This window comes from Crotalus tigris, unplaced genomic scaffold (assembly GCF_016545835.1).
Source record: "Crotalus tigris isolate CLP2741 ecotype Arizona unplaced genomic scaffold, ASM1654583v1 scf7180000017753.6788120, whole genome shotgun sequence".
In the NCBI taxonomy this organism is placed as follows: Eukaryota; Metazoa; Chordata; class Lepidosauria; order Squamata; family Viperidae; genus Crotalus; species Crotalus tigris.
The window spans coordinates 2107424-2127248 of record NW_024096615.1 but is presented as its reverse complement, the minus strand read 5'-3'; the positions used below and the strand labels follow the sequence as shown (position 1 = coordinate 2127248).

Sequence of the window (19825 nt, the reverse complement as noted above, 5' to 3'; positions counted from 1 at the left end):
AGTGGCCCATCTGACTGCACCGGTAGCACTTCACTGGAGCCCTGGCTGGTACTTGGGAGACGCTGGTGGCTTCAGTGGCTTGGAAATGTCAGCCATAAACGCGTTTCTCCTGGATGTGTGGCAGTTTGAGCTTGGTGGTGCTTGCCTTTCTGGAGTGGTGCAACTAGATGTCCAGCACCACTGCCATGCTGCACCACTCATGCAATAGGTTAGAAAAACTCTGAATAATGCAGGCTTGAAGTAAGTTGCGATCTAGCCCCTGCTTGAAGTAGTTGATCAGTGACCGTTCTTGCCACTGCCCCAGCCGACCAGCAACTCTCTTGAATTCACAAACGTACTCCTTAGCGGGGCGACCTCTTTGCTTCAGGTGGTGGATCTCCTCGGACAGCAGGGCTTGGGATTCATCTTCAAAATGGCCCCTCAGTTGCTCCATGAATAGATTAATATCATGCAATTCAGAAGCCCTTTCATCGTGGAGGCTGGTCACCCAGTCAGCTGCTTCCCCCTCTAAATTTGCCGCTACAGGATTCACCATTATAGCCTCATCCAGGTAGGCATAAGCTTAGCAATCTAAATGAGCCCACATCTGGTTTAGGAAGAAGGTTAGCTTCTCAGGGTCCCCATCAAAGGTGGGCTTGATGGAAGGCGGCTCAAACCTCAGCGGAGCTGCCTGCATCTACTGTTGGGCTTGGGCAGCTTGCTGGTCCTGGGGATGTGGCCGAACCACTCTCTGGATTTCTCTTGGCTGGGCTCTGGGACTGGCATCCTGAGGCTGCAGCAACAGGCTTAGCTTGGATACAGGGCTTGGTATCACAGCTGGCTGGGGAATGGGTGAAGTGGCACGGGCTCCGGCGGTTGGGCTGGGACTCCAGCAATGGGTAGTTCTTGGCATTCCCCCCCCCCATGACACCCATCTCCTGGGAAACAGGAATCATATCCTTTACCTCTAGCCTGCCAAACTTCTCTTTCAACTGCTTGAGCAAGGGGCTGTGGTCTGCAGACTGAAACCTCAACTCTCTGGAATCATCTCATCCCATTGACCCCTTTCCTTTCTTGCTATCCACAGATGATGAACCCTGGGACGGTAGCAATAGAAGCTCCTCTCCAGTGGTTACAGGAGTGCTCCTGCACTGAGGGACAGCCTTGGCTTGATAGAGGTCAACCGGGATTGTAGCTCCTTCCTGCAATAGCAGTCTCCAGGATTAACCTGGCTTTCGGCTGAGTCCCTGTCAGTGATGACTCCTCGGTGGCTGGAGCACCAGTTTGCACTCCGACAGCTGGAGTTCCATTGCAGCTAGCAGTGATTTCACTCTTCTCCATTTTAAATCTTCGTTGAGTCTTTACCACTCTCCCAAAAGTGAGTGGGTAGACGGTCGGGGCCCAGCACACCGAGAAAATGAAGTTTTATCAGACTTGGTTTAATGTCATGATTCCAACAGAGATGAATAAAGCAGAACTCCAAGGCTTGCAAGTTCCTCAAAAAATATGTTTATTAGTTACAAAGTATTAGCACGATCAAGAGTGAAACCAAGTCTGAATATACAAGTAACAATTTCCCATTACAAAGTTAAAAAGCTATGTAAACAACTACGTTCCTCAATATGATTATTTGGTAGGCTTTTTATGAAACGCCCAGTCCCTAGTTTCAGGAGTAGCCAATGATCTTGATTCCCACGGGACAAAAGATTATTTTGACTGGTGAAACACCTGGGCAACCCCCCTCCCTCCATTCTATGTGGCAACCTAGAATGAGAAGGAAAATGGCTGCAGCCATGCTCATTTGTAGTGTTGACATTCGTATACTGATACACAGCACCCAAACCACAACATACCACACAGCCGACCACCACACAAAAACTAACTCTAACATACACAAAAGGGGTGTCAGAAATGACAGCCAAAATTCTTCAAACCCTAGAATAGCAATAGCCCACAAACCCACAGCCACACTCCTCCAGGAATTATCCAAAACCAAAGACAAGATACAGAAGAATGAAAGAAACAATGTAATCTATAAAATAAACTGTAATGATTGCAACTAATTCTATGTGGGAGAACATCACATCAATTAAAAACTAGGATCCACGAACACTGGGTAGCAGTCAAACGCCATGATCCCAAATCCTTAATCTCTACCCACACCAACACCAAACAACACCAGTTTGATTGGAGAAGCACTAAAATCATCGGCCACGCTACCACCTGCCACACTCATGAGTTCATCAAAGTATGGTACTTTACAAGCAATTCCATCAACAGACACCTCAGCCTACAACTATGAACCCCTCAGAATCCAAATCAACTGCAGAGACAGCAGTGACCCTTAACCAACCCATGGAGCCCCCCTTCCCATCCCACCTGCAGTTCACCTTCCAATGATCCTGACCTGATGTAATCTCCATATCTCAAGACCCATCACAAACCTCTCATTGATGATTTATACCTGACCCATCACAAGATCCTCACTTGACACACCCACACTTTAAGCCTTTATAAACAGAATACTGACATGACATCCCCTAAACTCCACTGAAGATGTTAACTAGCCTGGTAACGAAATGTTCAGAAACCAACCCACAAGCTTGGAGAATGAACTTTCACCCTCATCCTACACGCAAGCTACAGATATTTGCCACTATTGCATTTCTATAATTTTCCAAAAGTTTCAGTTTTAAAAAGTGATTAGAAAAATAAGTATTTAAAGTTAGTATATTTGAAGGATGCTAACTATGGTTTGAGCAAGATGGCCACTTTTTCATCTCCCTGAGTTCTAAACTTGCCAGAGACTGCTGTCTTGCATTGTCTTTGTGAGGAGCAGCTGTCTGGAGTACTTGTGGGTGATCTCAAATCCTCTCTTTTTCTGGAGAAGAATTATCAGAGAGGTGGTCTACTCACTGGCTCTTCACTCCACCACAGTTGTTGACTCTGATTTTTGTAGAGCTGTCTTTAGTCCACCATGTCTTTCTGTTAAAGCCCAGCTGGAATAAACTTTCAAAATTCTTTTCAAATTATTGGAACTTGGAAAGTGAAATATAATTGTGAGACTGGCTTTCCTTGGTCATATTTTTAGAGATGATTAATTCTGGGAACAGGAATATCTGATACTTATATGTTGTTAACTCCTGTTGGAAATCCTATACATCCGCTCCCCAAATTTTATGTGATAGTGTTATAATGAATAATGTTGGAATAGCTTAAATTTTAAAAAAATCAAGAAAATATTTTACCTCTCACAACAAGATCAGCTGAAGCTGTAGCATTATCAACAATTGTCTGAGCAACACATGTGTATCTTCCAGCATGCCGCAACTGAGCATTCTTGACAATAAGTTCACCATTGTCTTTTATCTATAAATCAGAAAAAAAATCTGTAACAGCCTTTTAAATTTAAATTTCATATAGAAGTCAAAAACTCCTAAAAATAAAGCTTTCTAAAGATAAATCAGTAAAATAATTTCTGAACTGCCTATAGTTATTAAAAATAATATAAATATTTCTTATATCAATTAATTATATTGTATATAAAATACACAAAAATTGTGAAATCAAGTATCACTCTCAAATGCAGCAGTATTTAATCTTGGAACATAAATTGATATTATGTATCAATCTAATAATTTGTATTAAAACAATAAAATGACTTTTTAAATCATTCTCTCCCCTTTTTGGCAGAATACCAACCTTATGTATTTGTATTACTTGTTGCAAAGGACATATTGACATAGTGAAAATTTCATTTCTGTACCTGTCTCAATTACAGTCTATTTAAATGTATGGAAGTAACCTTAAATTTGATACTGACCATCCAATAACTGGAAACAGAGTAACTAATATTTATAATTCATAGCCATATAAAAAGTATAGATTGTCCCAAAATATATTGCTTAAATACGCATTTTAATAAGCTCCTCGATCACATTCTCATTTATATAGAGAATATTTAGAAATGTGGCAAAATAAAACATATTTTAACTACTATTCTGGGATAGTTAATTTTTGGCTGCTTCACTATTCTTAATTCATTCCAGATTATTCACTTATTTCAAGGTATTCAGGATCCCAGTGAGGAACAGGGAGATAAAAGCTCTTCTGGGATTATTGTAATGTTCATTTAAAATTTGTTTATTGAAGCATTAGAAAAGAATACAATTTTTAGAGCAAGTTTTTAAAAAACTTTTATCACAAGGAGCCTTAATGTTTTTCAACAGTGAAAAGTAACTGACCATGTCCATGCTATAAATATTCATTCATGAGGCCACCATGTTCTGTTTATTTATTCAAATATTTATACTCCGCCTATACTCAACAATAGATTTTCAAATTCATGTACTAAAATACAAATTGAAAAGATTGCAGGAGTACAGTCTGTTACTGTACTGCAACAATAAACTGAAAAAAATGTATCATGGTCTATGAAGCATATTTATTTCTGATTAAGTGCCATATTGAAAAAGTGAGGCGAGAGACATCACAGCTGAGAGGTGACTCAGTTGTGAGGTGGCCCAGTATCCCAACTGAGAGCCCAGCAGCCCAGGTGAGAGATGGAGAGGCAGCCCAGCGACCCAGCCTGCCAACTGAGTGGAGGCAGTAAGGTTCAAACAGAGGCCACTGAGCAGAGGTGAAACAGAGCTAGATGGCAGCAGACCAGCAGCTGAGAACAGTGTGGTGGACTCTAAGCAGCAGCTGTGCAGAACTAAGTGACAGAGGAGCAGCAACAACTGAGAGCAACACAGATTAGCAGGGGCTGAAAGCAGTGAGGCAGACAAACATTACAAAAAAGTTGTTGAGACTTTGAAGAAAGTGTAAAGAAGACCAACTAAGATGATTAAAGGCCTGGAGATAAAAACATATGAAAAATGGTTGCAGATTTTGGGTTTGGCCAGTCTAGAGAAAAGAAGGACTAAGGGGGATATGATAGCAGTATTCCAATATTTGAGAGGTTGCCACAAAGAGGACGGGGTCAACTTATTTTCCAAAGCATCAGAGGGCAGAACGATGGAAACTAATCAAGAAGACAAGCCACCTGGAATTAAGGAGAAACTTCCTAACAGGGAAAACAATTAACCACTGGAACAGCTTGCCATCAGAAGTTGTGGGTGCTTCATCACTGGAGATTTTTAAGAAGAGACTAGACAGTCACTTTTCTGAAATGGTATAGGGTCTCCTCCTTGAGTAGGCGGTTGAACTAGAAGACCTTGAAGGTCCCTTCTAGCTCTATTCTGATTCATTCAATAGTAACCATGGTAAACACATATTCTATCATGGTAAAAACACACAACATAATATATGCTTCTATTCTTATATAGTAAATCAATTCTTTACCATGATTATTTTTTATATTGGAAAAATAGCTTAGAAAAACTCTTATTCAGAAATGTTTCATATAACCATGTTGCTAATACAAATCAATACAATTTTTTTAAAAAACTTGGATATTGCCCATAGTCTACCTTTGGTTGTTTAAAATGTTGAATTGACAATTATATGAATGCCCACTCTACAGAAATCATGCATAGCTGTATCAATTTGGGTCAAAGATTTGCAGCAGTAGTAAAGGAGGAAAACATGCTACATTTTCATCTCCAAATGGCATCAATTTGCATATGAATGATCTATATGGAATCAACATTTAATGGTTTATAATCCAGCTATCCAATTCTCTGTGGGTTCTCGGAATAAAATTAAAGTTTACCAAGCAAGTAACAAGCATGGTCAGCAGCATGTTTTATCCACAACATAGAAATACATGCCCAGTTATGTTTCCATTGGAAACCTCAATGTGAATGGATTACAGACTACAAGAACTGAAGTTTGAAGTGGAAACTCTGATAGCTGTTTCAGATATATTCCCAAAGGATATACTCAAATAGCATTCAGATGTTTATTGATATTTAAACCAACTTTTAAAAAACCAACTTGGCTGATTACATAACATCCTTTTAAATGTTATTACTACTAAGTAACATTTTCTTTCTTAAACTTGACAAATCTGAGAATCACGTTCAATATGAAGGTACAAGCAATTATACTTTCTTAAAGTAAATACTGCATTATACTGCATATATTATTCAGGCTTTCTTATAAATAAAGGTATTACTTTTTGTGAAAAAAAAATCAGGCAGAAAGTCAAACCATTCATTGGCTTGTCAAATTTCAGATTGTCCCTGACTGTAACTGCAATTGTTGAATTTCCTGGGGGAAAAAAAAAAAAACATATGTGCATGATTTTCCATCTGATTCATTTTATAGGCATAAAAGAGTATCCTATGGACCATGGATTGTATGTACTAAAAAATATTGTCCTCTTCTTCGGGTTTGATAATCCAAAAGATTGGGAATCAATCAAAATATTACCCATTCATGTATTAAGATGATCAAACCTCTAAACTTAGGCTTGAGGATGAATTTGTGGATTCCAAATTTAAGAAACCTGTTCAAAATTTGCAAATTAGCTCCAAAATTTTAGACTCCAGAAAGAAATTCCTTAAATCCACATATTTCCTTTCTATGTAAAAGCATTTGTTACTTACTTGACCACATTTCCTCTGGTATCTTAACCAAGATGAAAAGTTCAGCATATACGCAGTTGATGTCATTTGACTAAGAATTATCTTATCCATTTTCTTATACTAGTATTTCTCAACCTTGACAATTTTAAGATTTGTGGACTTGTGGCATGCATTAGATACATTGGAAGAGACAGCTGGAGAATACAAAGTAAAAGCAATGCAGCACTTCTGATCTGCTGTTTCAAGGAAGAGCACCCTTGCTTTAGGAACCAAGGTTTGAAGGTTGTTTGGCTCAAGGCATGCATCAAAAGAATTTAAAGTAAGAATTCTCTATGAGAGAATGATGACCTCTTCCAAACTTCACAACTGTAGTTGTTCCAAAAGTTTTTATCAATAATTTTTCTATTATTTTTGCATAGGAAAATCCAGCCTTAGAGTCTTTATGCAGGAGGATAGTAAGTAATCTGTCAGGTTTCCATTTAGCAAGAATGGCATAATAGTCAGATGATCCAGTAGTATATGCAGAATCCTAAACTCACAATATGATGTGGTTTGGGAATATGGGAATAAATTAAAAGAAGAAAAAATGTAAGAACCATTGTGTAACTAGGTGAGTCATATGGATATATGAATCAAAACTAATCTCAATTCTGTAGAATAGCACAGAACAGAATGGGATTTTCATCCATGGAATCTTTTTGTAGATTGTCTTTGAGTTTGTTAAAATCAGCTCTTTTAAAGTTTAAGACATTGGTTAAATTATTTTCTGTTGTTTGTGTTTGCATTATATTGAATTCCAGTATGACGTGGTCACTTTCCCTCAAGGTTCCGGCAATTTCAACTCCCTCAATCACTTCTTCTCTATTAGTAAAAAATAGGTCCAGTATAGCTTTACTTCTAGTTCCCTCCTCTACCTTTTGGACGACAAAGTTGTTGGCTAAATTGGTTGCAATCTGTTTGATTACCCACTCGCTGCAGAGTTTGTGTAAGGACCCACCTCACTTTACATCTTAAGAAGACAGAACTCTTGGAATGTTTCTTCCAACAGGCATCTTTATTAAGAGAAAATGATTGCAGGCATGCTAGACAGGATCTGGGGAATTCTCTCCCATCCTTCAATGTTTCAAAGTGTTCCCAAGCAGCCCCCACTCCACAGTTCTTCCAGGCGACAATCTCTTTTCCCAGATCCCAGGCGTTGCATTGTTCCCCCCTTTTCCCTCACTGCCGGCAAAAGGGAGACTTCAGAGATAGCAGATGAAAGGCGATGGCCATATTGTTATGGTCAGTCCTCTTGATAAGAATCAACATCCAGTCACTTTGTAGTTTAATGAAGGAAGTGAGAGTCATAAAACCCCCTTGCTTATCCTCCTCCCCTTTCGTAGTATGACAGAATCCAGAGAGAGTAAGAAATGGGTTTTTATCAGAGTAGGTAGCTAAAAATGAAATATAATTGGATTCTGATATCCTGCCCCCCTTAAAAATAAGAGAGATCACCTGTAAAGGAATCAAAACCGGTACAAAAGTTAGTCTGGCTTGTTAGGATACTCTGTATGAAACTTCTTTAATAGCTTCGGGACTCTGACATGATGTTTATGGACCCACTTGTTTTGTGAGGTGGGGAGGTGTTTCCATGCTACTAGATATTGAGTTGCCCCATTATATTTCCTAGAGTCTAGGATTTCCTTTATCTCGAAGTGTTGTTCTCTTTCCACCATGATTGGAGGTGGTGGTGGGGGGATATTTGGCCATAAGGGTGTTCTCTTTTCAGCAAACTGCAGTGAAGAATTGGGTGTATTTGCCTGAGATTTTTGGGTAATTCTAATTCTACTGTTACTGGGTTTAGGATTCTTTTAATTGGAAAAGGCCCTATATATTTTGGTCCAAGTTTTTTACAGGGTTGTAGGGATTTTAGGGATTTTGTAGATAAGTACACCATCTCTCCTATAATGAATGGTGTAGGCTCAACACTTTTTTTTATCGGTTTGCATGCCTAGCTTCATCTAATGCTTTTCTAACTATTGGCCAGGTGTTTTGTAATTGTTCCATCCATTCTTTCAATGATGGGATCGCGGGTTCATTTGGGGTTAGTTCTGGCATGGGGTTGAAACTTTGACCGGTAACTATTTGAAAAGGAGTGTAACCTGTGCTGGAGTGGACTGCATTATTGTAGGCCACTTCTGTGAAGGGGAGTAGGTCCGTCCAATCACTGTTGGAAATTAAGAAAGCATCTTAAATATTGCTCAAGTACTGAGTTCAATTTTTCCGATTGACCATTCCCCTTCGGGTGATGGCTAGATGTCAGTCCCTGAATGGTCACTAAGAGGGATAAAAATTTCTTCCAAAATGCAGATGTAAATTGCACTCCCCTATCAGAGATGATGCGTTGGGGTGCCCCATGCAATCTATAAATATGCTGCATGAAAAGTTTCACTAAGGCTTTTGCGGTGGGAATCTTTTGGCAAGGGATAAAGTGCACCTGTTTGAAAAACAAGTCTGTGACCGTCCAGACGACAGTATTCCCATTGCTTTCTGGTAATTCCACTATAAAATCCATGGTTACTTTCCTCCAGGGGGCTGAGGGATTTGCCACTGTTTGTAACAGTCTGGGCAATTTCCCTTGCAACCTCTTTGCAGTCACACATTTTGGGCAGCTGGCCATATAACTTTCTGTCCTTTTTCATGGATAGCCACCAAAATTGCCATTTAATTAAGTAATGTTTTTACAAATCCAAAATGTCCTGTTGATTTTATGTCGTGGCAAAGCTGCATGAATGTGACTTTTTGGGTTGTTGGTATATATAACTTTTCCCCCACCCAAGGCAGCCTGTCTTTCATAGTGCACACGTGTTTATTTTTCTGGAACCATTCATCTGTTTCCAAACTTTTCTGGAATTCAATTCCAGTTTGGCTACCCAGCTGTGGTTTTAATTTAGCTTGGGCTCTGGTGGTTACTGGTGCTGCCAGTTGTGATTCCACCATCATCGGTTTAGAGTCAGTGGCTTGTGTGCTGTTACATTGGGGCATGCGAGATAGTTCTTTCCCCCTGGCAAATGCTTGAGCATAAAGTGGAATTGGTGAAAATGCTGGGACCAGCGGGCTTCCTTGGGGTTGAACTTCCTGGGTGTTTTCAAGGCTTCCAAATTTTTGTGGTCTGTCCACACCTGGAAAGGGACCTTATTGCCTTCAAGGAACTGGCACCACATGAGTAATGACTAACATATCCCATATGCCTCTTTCTCCCACACAGGCCAGCGCTGTTCTGTTTCGGTTAGTTTTTTGGATGTATATGCACAGGGTTGCAATACCCCTTCATCCCCAATACCCCTTATAATAGTACAGCTCCCACTGCCACATCACTTGCATCTGCCTGTATTACGAAGGGCTTATCCATGTCTGGGTGCCTCAGTAGTGGTTCGGCAGAAAAGAATCTCTTTAATCTCTCAAACGCCACTTGGCATTCTGTTGTCCATTTTAATAGTTTTACTGAAAACCACTGAAAAAACTTACTTTGTTTTTAGTAAGTTCATGAGGGGCAGGACTATGGGCAAATGAGGGGATGAACTGGCGGTAAAAGTTTGTGAAACCCAGGAAACTTTGCAGTTGCTTTCTAGTGCAAGGTGGTGCCCATTCTAATACTGCTCTGACCTTCTCTGGGTCCATTTCAATGCCCTATAGGGATATGGGATAACCTAAGTAGTCTATTTTTTTCTGGTGGAATTCACATTTTGATAGTTTGGCATATAGGTGGGCGGTTTGCAGTTTCTTTAGAACAGCTCTGACTAGGTTGACATGTTCCTCTTTTGATTTGGTGAAGATAAGGATATCGTCTAAGTAAACCAGGACCCCCTTAAATAGGTGCTCCCTTAGTACCTCATTGATTAATTGCATAAATACTGCGGCCCCCCCTTGTAATCCAAATGGCAAGACTTTGAATTGGTAGCACCCCACTGGGCAGTTAAATGCGGTCTTCCATTCATCCCCTTCCTTAATTCTCATGCGATAGTACGCTTCCCTTAGATCTAGTTTAGTAAAAAAAATTCCTTTCGAGAGGTGTGATAACATGTTCTTCATGAAGTGTAGGGGGTATAGGATGCTTTTACTGATTGTATTTAGGAGCCTATAATCCACGCATAAGCGTAAAGAGCCATCCTTCTTCTCTCTAAAGAGGACTGGAGCGGCCACTTTAGGCTTGGCAGTTTCAATGAACTCCCTTTATAGGTTTTTATTTATGAATCTTTCCATTTCCTCCTTTTTCTTTGGGCTCATGGAGTATAATCTGGGCTTTGGGAGTTTTGCTCTGGGCTTGAATTCTATGGCACAGTCCATGGGTTGGTGGGGGGGAAGCTCATCCACCCTCTCCTTGCTGAAAACTTTAGCAAAATCTCTGTATTCCTCTGGTATTTCTGGTAGCCTCTTTTCCTCTCCCATGGATGCTTTTTCCTTTCTTAATTTTGGTAGATCCCCTTGGGGTTTTAAGTCCATAGAATCCCCTTTTGGGAAATTGATTTATGCCATCTTCCAATTCACCCAGGGGTTCCATTTCTTTAACCATTCCATCCCTAGGATCATCGGGCATTCCATGCATGGGATCACTACAAACATTATGTCTTCCTCATGTTTGCCCAGGGAGAGGTGGATTGGTAAAGTTGCTAGGATAGCTGGCACCCCCCCTGCTATGGACCCATCTAACTGGCCAAATGAGATTGGTTGTTCCAGTCTCCTCGATGGAATGCCCAGGTTTCCCACTAGCATAGGGCTAATGAGGCAGCGGGTGCAGCCAGAGTCTGTTAAGGCTTTCACCTTGACAGCTTCGGGCATGGAGGGAATTAATATAGTCATTGTCTTGAGGATGGGTGCGATGGGTCCACTTACCAGGGGTTAGTCCTCCGAGCTGTCGTCTGAGGCGTCCACCAGCCCTGTGGTGTAGGCTGGAGTTCTTTCCCCATGATGGGCAGAGGTAGGGGATTCCACAGCCTCCTTCACTCTCATGGCATGTTCTTTTGGCTTAGCTGGAGACTTCCCGGATTTGCTGGCCAGTGATCTGTCTGGGTTGTGCTGGAGGGCTTTCGAGCAGCATTCTACAGCCCGATGCCCCTCTCTCCCACACTTGAAACACCCCATTTGCTTCTTGGCCATAACCGATGGTTTCAGTGGTTAACATGTTGACTCAGGCGGTGAGTGGCTCCATTGTTTTCCTTGGTGGTGCTTCTTCAGTAGGTCAATCTCTGCTTCCTCTGCCAGAATGTACCATTCGTCAAGTTGGTGTGGGTCCCCTCAGGGCAGGCAAGCGTTATATAGGTCATAGTTTAGTCCGTCTTTGAAATGGCTAAGGAGGATGTCTTCCGGCCAGTTCAGTTTGCTGGCAATGGCCCGGAATTCTTGCGTATATTCCACTACTGGGCTTTTGCCTTGCCTTATCATTTTTATCCTTTTGCAGGCTTTGCGATCAGCCAGGGGGTCCTCAAATCGCCTTCTCAGAGAAGACATAAAACGGTTGAAGTCGTTGAACTCTGGGGCATTGGAGTCGTGCAAATTCACCCAATCTGCAGCCGGTCCATCCAGAGCAGATTGCATGATCCGGATCCGGATCTGGATCCGGGCTTTGTCGCTAGGGATGTGCCACCCGTATTCCTCCATGTAGCTGAGGACTTGGGTTAGGAAAACCCCCAAGCGTGTCGCTCCCCCTTGAATCTCACGTCCAGCGGCGGGAGTCTTTTAATGGATCGGTGCCTTTGTTGTCGGTGGTATTGTCTTCCATCCAGATCGCCATCTGCGGGTCAGCAGTGAGTGGGAACTACTGGATCAGCGGATGTCCCCAGGGCTGCAGGTTCCACTTCCCCCTCAGTGTCTCTCTAGTTGTGGCTTCAGGAGCTGGTGCGGCCGTAGGGCTCAGAATTCTCTCTCCCTGGGAGCTGAGGGTTCTCTTCATCAAGTCGATAGCTTTCTGTAGGATCCAGCTCAGCTTCCCTCCTCTTTGCTTGCGTACAGGCATTTCCCCATTTCCTGCTTCCATTCTGGTTGGTTGGCCCCCCATCTCGGGGTCACCTTTCTTGATTTATTTTCCCACTCGCCTTTCTTTCCAACGCCCATTGACCACTGAGGTTTGTGGTTACGTGTCTTCACCACCTCTTCTCCTGAGGAATCTGACCTCTCAGATCCCGACATCTGGCAGGTTTTCACTCAGGGCAGCGGCTCCCTCTCCGGGGAGCTTTCTCCCTTCCCTGCTCCATCGTCTGACATAGTATTTTTTTGCAAAGGTTCTCCCTTCCAGGTGGACTAATTTTGCAGATCCTGTCTAATATAAGGACACACCTCACTTTACATCTTAAAAAAACAGAACTCTTGGAATGTTTCTTCCAACAGTTTATTAAGAGAAAATGCTAGACAGGATCTGGGGAATTCTCTCCCATCCTTCAATATTTTAAAGTGTTCCCAAGCAGCCCCCACACCACAGTTCTTCCAGGTGATGATCACTCATCCTCTCTTTTCCCAGATCCCAGGTGTTGCATTGTTCCCCCCTTTTCCCTCACTGCCGGCAAAAGGGAGACTTCAGAGAGAGTAAATGAAAGGCGATGGCCATATTGTTATGGTCAGTCCTCTTGATAAGAATCAACATCCAGTCACTTTGTAATTTAATGAAGGAAGTGAGAGTCATAAAACCCCCATGCTTATCCTCCTCCCCTTTCGTAGTATGACAGAATCCAGAGAGAATAAGAAATGGGTTTTTATCAGAGTAGGTAGCTAGAAATGAAATATAATTGGATTCTGACAGTTTGTCTCCAAGCTGATATCTGGGTAGTTGAAGTCTCCCATTAGTATTATGATACATACATTTGTTAACTGGTTGGCAAAGAGTTCATCTATTTCTTCTAATAGGTTGGGTGACCTGTAGTGTACACCTATGGTAATGTCACTTTTTCCCCCTTTTATATTGACCCATGTACATTCTGGGGGAGTTATCTTTGATCATGTGCATTTCTGTTCATATGTAGTATTTATCAATTCAACAATTAATTTGGCTGCAGCCATCTTTCTCTTCATTCTAGGTTGCCACATAGAACAGAGAAAGGGGGGCTTGCCCAGGTGCTTCACTAGTCAAAATACTCTTCTGTCCCATGGGAACCAAGGTCATCTAAGCTTCTGTGATCAGGGACTGGGCATTGTATAGGAAGGCCCACCAAATGAATATGTTGGGGAATGTAGTGATGACATAGTTTTGTGGGTGGGACATTATACTCTGTAACTGGGAAATTTTTAGTGGAAATTTCACTTTTGATCGTGCCGATACTTTATAACTAATAAACATGTTCTTTGAGGAATTTCCAAGCCTCAGAGTTCTGCTTTATTTGTCTGTCAGAACCATGACATTAAACCGAGTCTCCTAAAACTTTCATTTCTCAGGTTGTTGGACCCCAACCACTTACCCATCTTTTGGGAGACCCGTGAAGACTCAGCGAAGATTTGAGGATGGAGGAAAAGAATGGAGCTGCTGCTGGCCACAAGAGAACTCCAGCTGTCCGAGTGCAAGCAGCTACTCCAGCCACAGAGGAGGCATCACTGGCAGGGGGTCAGCCAAAGTCCAGGTTGATTCAACCTGGGAAGCTGGTACTGCGGGGGAGGGGGAACTGCAATCCTGGAGGACCTCTATCAAGCCAAGGCTGTCCCTCAACACAGGGGCACTCCTGTAACCGCTGAAGAGGAACTCCTGTTGCTGCCAACCCAGGGTTCTATGTCTACAGCATACAAGAACAGAAAAGGGTCAATTGGATGGGATGACTCCGGAGACTGGAAGTTCCAGTCTGCAGTCCACAGCCCCTTGCTCGAGCAGCTGAAGGAGAAGTTCAGCAGGCTGGAGGAGATGGTTCCCATTGCCCAGGATGTGTGCACCATGGGGGGGATGCCAAGGGGTACCCATCTCTCCCCCTCTCATTGAAGTCCCAGCCAGACCGCTGGAGCCTGTGGTGCATCACCCGTTCCCCAGCCAGCTGTGATGTCCACCTGTGTAAGGTGTCCACCTGTGTAAGGTTTAGAGGCGAGACGCCACTTGGCCTTGGTGTCTGCACACTAATTCCTGAGCCACAGGAGCCTGCGTGCTGAAATATCCGCAGCGATGGTCCGAGCAGTGTATCTGGCCGTGTGTAAGGAGGCGGCAGCCAGATACTGGGATGCAGCCACCAACTTACCCAGATTTTGGTGAACTCTGATCTGGTCCGGAGGAATCATGTCCTGGAGTTCACGTAGCCATAGGACTGAGGCCTGGGCAAAGAAGGCCATGGATGTTGATGCCTTGGTTGCCCAGGCTGATGCCAGATGGGACCTACGTAAGGCAGCTCATTTTTTTTATCCTCTGCCTTAAGTGCTTCGTTTACATTCCCTGGAATGGTAGCATTGGGGAACAGTGAATTTAGAGGTTCATCAACCTGAGGAACTTCCAATAAGGAGGCCAGGGAAGGAGCCACATTGAACAAGATTTTTTCTATGGCTCCAGGATTGGAAACAGATCCTAAATTGTCCCATTGCTTTTGTACTATGTTAAGAAAAAATGGAGGGCAGGGAATATGATTTTGAGAGACCACCGGTTCAGCATACAGGGGATTAGGACCCTTGGATGAACTTGTAGGTGGGGTCTCCTGTTCCTGAGGAAGATTGGCAGTTGTGCAGGCCTTGAGCAATAGAGAGTTAAAAAGTGAGTAGTCAAAGAGACCAACAGGAAGAACAGGGTCAGATGGAGAAATGCCTTCATCATCTGACATGATCAGGCCTGATGGTTCGGCACCTGCTGATTCTGAGTCGGATGAGGCATCATCAATAAGACCCGGTGACTGGGAGTGAGGTAGGGACTGTGGAGGTGCTGTGAGTGGCTGTGTAGTGGAAGAGGCCATGAACTGAGCCACGGCTTGGGCTATCATGGTCTGAAGCTGCTCAGGACTCAATGCTTGAGCCTCGGGAGAGCGGAGGCCTGCTGCAATGGGAGTGAAGGTAGCCTGAGGACCAATGGAACAGTGTCCTGATCGGTTGCCCCCTGTGCCCCTGGAACTGCCCTTGCAATGACTAGTTCAGTTTGGGAACTTCCCCTGGGGGGAGACCAGGCCCCTGGGGCTGAGGCACAGTGTGAGGAAAGGGGCTCAAAGATGGACCTTCCTACTGTGCTGGTGCCTGTCTGGCCTGGGGAGGCTGACCTCAATCTGTGGGATTCCTCCTCCAATATATGCTGACTGGTGGTCTCCTTGTTTGATTTGGCTCGTTTTGAGACATTTCTCCCCCCCCCCGCCTCTGTAGTGTGCTTCCTTTTGGCGGGTTCAATGGAAGATTTTTCTGCCATGGTGATGACTTGCAAGCTGCTATAAGGCTCTCTGAGGGCTCAACTTCAGTGAAAAGCGCCCCCCCCCCTCAGCGTTGTAATTTCACTGAAGGAGCCCAGTCAGATGACAGTCAGGCCCAGGTGAGGGGGGGCAGTGGGGGTCAATTGATAGGCAGTGCGTCCTTACGGAACGAGCTTGCCCTCCCCAAGTTCAGCCGGAATGTTCGCAGACAATCAAGCAATGGTGGCTGATTCAAATGGGAGCCACAACAGTTACTCAAAATGGCGGCCGCAGCTCCACGCGTGCCAGAATTGCCATTTAGAATGTTCCTGCAGGCAGTTAAATAATGGTGGCTGATTCAAAATGGTAGCCGCAACTGACTCAAAATGACGGCTGCAACTGTGTACTTGCCAAAATTCCATTAGGGAAGCCTCAGAGGTAGCGAGCTACCTAGCAGAGGCCTATGAGGCCTAAAGCTTCAATTTGCAATGAGCCTGGGCTCCTATTGCAGGCTGAAGGTAACTGCGGTGATCAGCTGGGCGGGCGGTAGTCTTAGAAGAGGCAGCAGTCAACTTACAATGTTCCCGATGGAACGGAGAGGCCGAGGTCTCTAAGTGAGGCCTCCAGGCCTGAGCGAGTCCTGTGCTTCGCTTGTGGATCCCCCCTTCGCTCTGACGCCCGGTGTGGCCAAGGGTCCTTGAAAGGATCCCTCTAGGCCTATGCGATGTCCGTCGCTGCTTGCGGATCCCCCCGACAATCAGCGGAGCTTACCCTCGCCTCCGGATTCCCTGGAGATCGGCGAAGCTTGCTTCGTAATCAGAAGCCTCCAACTATCAGCTGGCTGGTGGGGATCGCCTCAGCAGCAATTACCATCCGTGGATTCTCCATCCAATCATGCTGAGAAAAGGCATTCAGGTAAGACAACGCCCCTTCCCCAGCCAGCTGTGATGTCAGGCCCTGAATCACAGCCAAGCCCGCTGCTGCAGCCTTAGGCTACTGGCCCAGACCAACCAAGGGAAGTTCAGAGAGTGGTTCGGCCATGTCCCCAAGACCAACAGGTGGCCCAGCAGCTGATGTATTTGGCCTTGCAGAGGCTGGAGCCACTTCCCATCAAGCCCACCTTTGATGGGGATCCTGAGAAGCTATCCTTCTTCCTAAATCAAGGGTGGGCTCATCTAGGTTGATAAGAACCTGCCAGGTAAATCACATGTGGCAGCTCCTGTATTGTTCAAAGAAAAGAAAGATGGGTCGCTGAGATTATGCGTGGATTTTAAAGGGTTAAACGCTGTCAGCATAGAGAATATGTACACCCTTCCCTTAATGAAGGACATGTTGATCCACCTGGCAAAAGGGAAAGTTTTTACAAAGTTGGATTTAACAGAGGCTTATTACTGAGTCTGGATTAAGGAGGGGGACGAATGGAAAACTGCCTTCAATTGCCCCATAGAAAGCTTCCAATTCAAAGTGATGCCTTTTGGTCTACAAGGGCCCCCTGCCATATTATCTGTAGTTAATCAACCAGGTGCTCCATGATCATTTGTACAAAGAGATTTTATTTTGTCTTGATGACATTCTCATTTACACTGAGACTATGAAAGAGCACATTAAATTGGTCTGCAAAGTGCTGAGAGTTTAACTCTGTGCAAAGTTTTCTAAATATGAGTTTCACCAGACACGCCTTGACAATCTAGGGTACCAAATTTCAAATGAGGGAATAGAAATGGACCCTGCAAAAGTAAAAACCATATTGGAATGGCAACTCCCACGCATCCGTAAACAGCTTCAAAGCTTTTGGGGGTTTGCTAACTTTTACCAATTTATCCCCTCTTTCGCAAAGATAGCCATGCCAATCACTAACTTACTGAAGATGGGGAAAGAGGGGGGAAACTCTGACCTTGTCAGCCATTGCTATGGTCCCTAGAATGCCAAGTTGCATTCGAGAAACTAAAAAGACTCTTTACAGCTGAACCTGTTCTCAAGCACCCTGACCCTGAAAAGCAGTTCATCATTCAAGCCAATGGAGTGACGTGGCTGTCCTCTTACAAAAAATCACAGGGGGGAATTACAACCTTACACCCACAGAGAGGAGATAGACCATTTGGGAGAAGGAGGCTTTTGCAGTGCAGTGGGCATTAACATGGCGCCACTTCTTGGAAGGAGGAGAGATACCTTTTGAAGTGTGGACTGATCACAAAAATTTGGAGGCTCTGAAAACTCCCCATAAATTATCCCTGAAACAAGTCCAGTGAGCTCAATACTTCAATGTTTTAATTTCACCTTAAAATATCTTCCATGGGGTAACAATTTTTTGGCTGATGTTTTGTCTAGGACGCCTCAGTTTAAAAGCCACCCAGAGGAAGTCATTAATTCTATCATTCCTCTACTGCAATCTGCCTCTCAGATAACCACTAGAACTCAATTGTGAAAGCAATCCATCAGCCCTGATGACTGCTTACTGAAGAAACTTAAAGAGAAATTAGAGACTGACATCTGGTTCAAGGACAATGTCTCTATTAATCCTTCAGGGAGGGCTATCATGGTAGTGTTCTAAGCTGTACCTCCCAAGTGCCCTTAGAATCCAACTCCTTTGGCGCAGTCATGATGCAAAGCAGGCCAGTCACTTTGGGTTCCTGAAAACATTACATTTGGTGTGAAGGCAGTTTTGGTGGCCAGGCATGAAAAAGGACCTATGTGAAAAGCTGTGCTACCTACGCTGCTATGAAAAAACACCCTGGAAAGCCCTCAGAGCTGCTTTAGCAGGTAGCTGATCTTTCCCAGCCTTGGGAAGAAATAGCTATAGATTTTATGGTGCCCGAGAGCAAGGGAAATACTGTAATATGGACTATGATTGATCTATTTTCCAAACAAGCACATTTCATCACTTGTTCATGACTTCCCTCTGCTCAGAAACTGACCAAGATGTTTTTGAAGCACATCTATCAGCTCCATAGAGCTCCTAAGTGGATTATTTCGGACAGAAGGGTTCAATTTACTGTGAAGTTCTGGAGTTCGTTAAGCTTAGTGGGTTTAGTCAGGGGCTTTCATCAGCTTTTCATCCAAGTACTAATGGGGCAGCTGAACAAGCGAACACAATGGTGGAGCAGTAGCTCAGATGCTATTGTCAATGCTGCTAACATTGGATGTTCTTGCTTTGACAATATATGGAGATGCAGCCATTTTCCTTCTTATGTTTTACTCTTAGAATTAGAGTTAGAATTAGATGATACTGGGGGGAGGAGGAGGAATGTGCATGGGAGTTTAGTTAGACATAACAATATTGTAGCTAGTGTGAGAACCAAGGTTTTTTGAAATAAGAGATGATAAGAAATGGCGGGTTGAAGAACTGGAGGGAAAGCCGGTATTTCAAACTAATTGGAGAATGTGATTTATGACTGTTACTTAGAGGAGGGAATTGTGTTTTGATACTATGTGCTCAGGGGAGGGGAATTCAGATTTTGGCTTTGCCTATGTATGTGCTGCTGCTATGCTACTCGAATAAAGATTCTTTAAGGTAAACAATGCCTCGAAGTTCTTTGAAGAGTTGAGCTACCACGAAAGGATTCCCACATATCGCATTCCCCAGATCGGTGGAGAACTACCAAATCGTCTGCCACAGAGGACTTGGGTGAGTGGAAATATCTGTCCGCAGCTCATAGTCAGTCAGTAGAGAAATTGGTGGAAAGGTTCGAGGAGCTAGAGATGAGAAGCAGAGAGCAACCTTCCTGTTCTCCACATGGCAGCGATCAGGATGATCGACCAGGCAGATACCAACTCCTGCTGAGAGGAACCCCCAGCCCCTCCTTCGCAGATCAGGCACCCTTCCTGCCCCCATACCAGGACCTCCAGCCCCACAGAGAGAGACAGCTCCAGTTGCTGCCCCTCCAGAAGCCCTGACCGCCACCGATGAGATGAGAGCCTGGGAAGTTGTCTGGACAGCCAATCCTCAGACCGGTGTGTATATCGATCACCCAGCCTGGGCCCGCTGCAGCAATGGGGGATATGGCACCCCCACAG

The 19825-nt window shown here is 43.9% G+C and overlaps 1 protein-coding gene across 7 annotated transcripts in view; it reads right to left on the bottom strand.

Annotated features, from left to right (window-relative positions):
• Positions 1 to 19825, bottom strand: part of CNTN1 (contactin 1) — a 370454-nt gene that overhangs the window by 77088 nt on the left and 273541 nt on the right. For all 7 annotated transcript variants that reach the window (XM_039340676.1, XM_039340675.1, XM_039340674.1 and 4 more), the window contains one exon: positions 3228 to 3348. In XM_039340676.1, coding sequence (XP_039196610.1) covers positions 3228 to 3348 — 121 coding nt within the window. The remainder of the gene's footprint in view (positions 1 to 3227; positions 3349 to 19825) is intronic.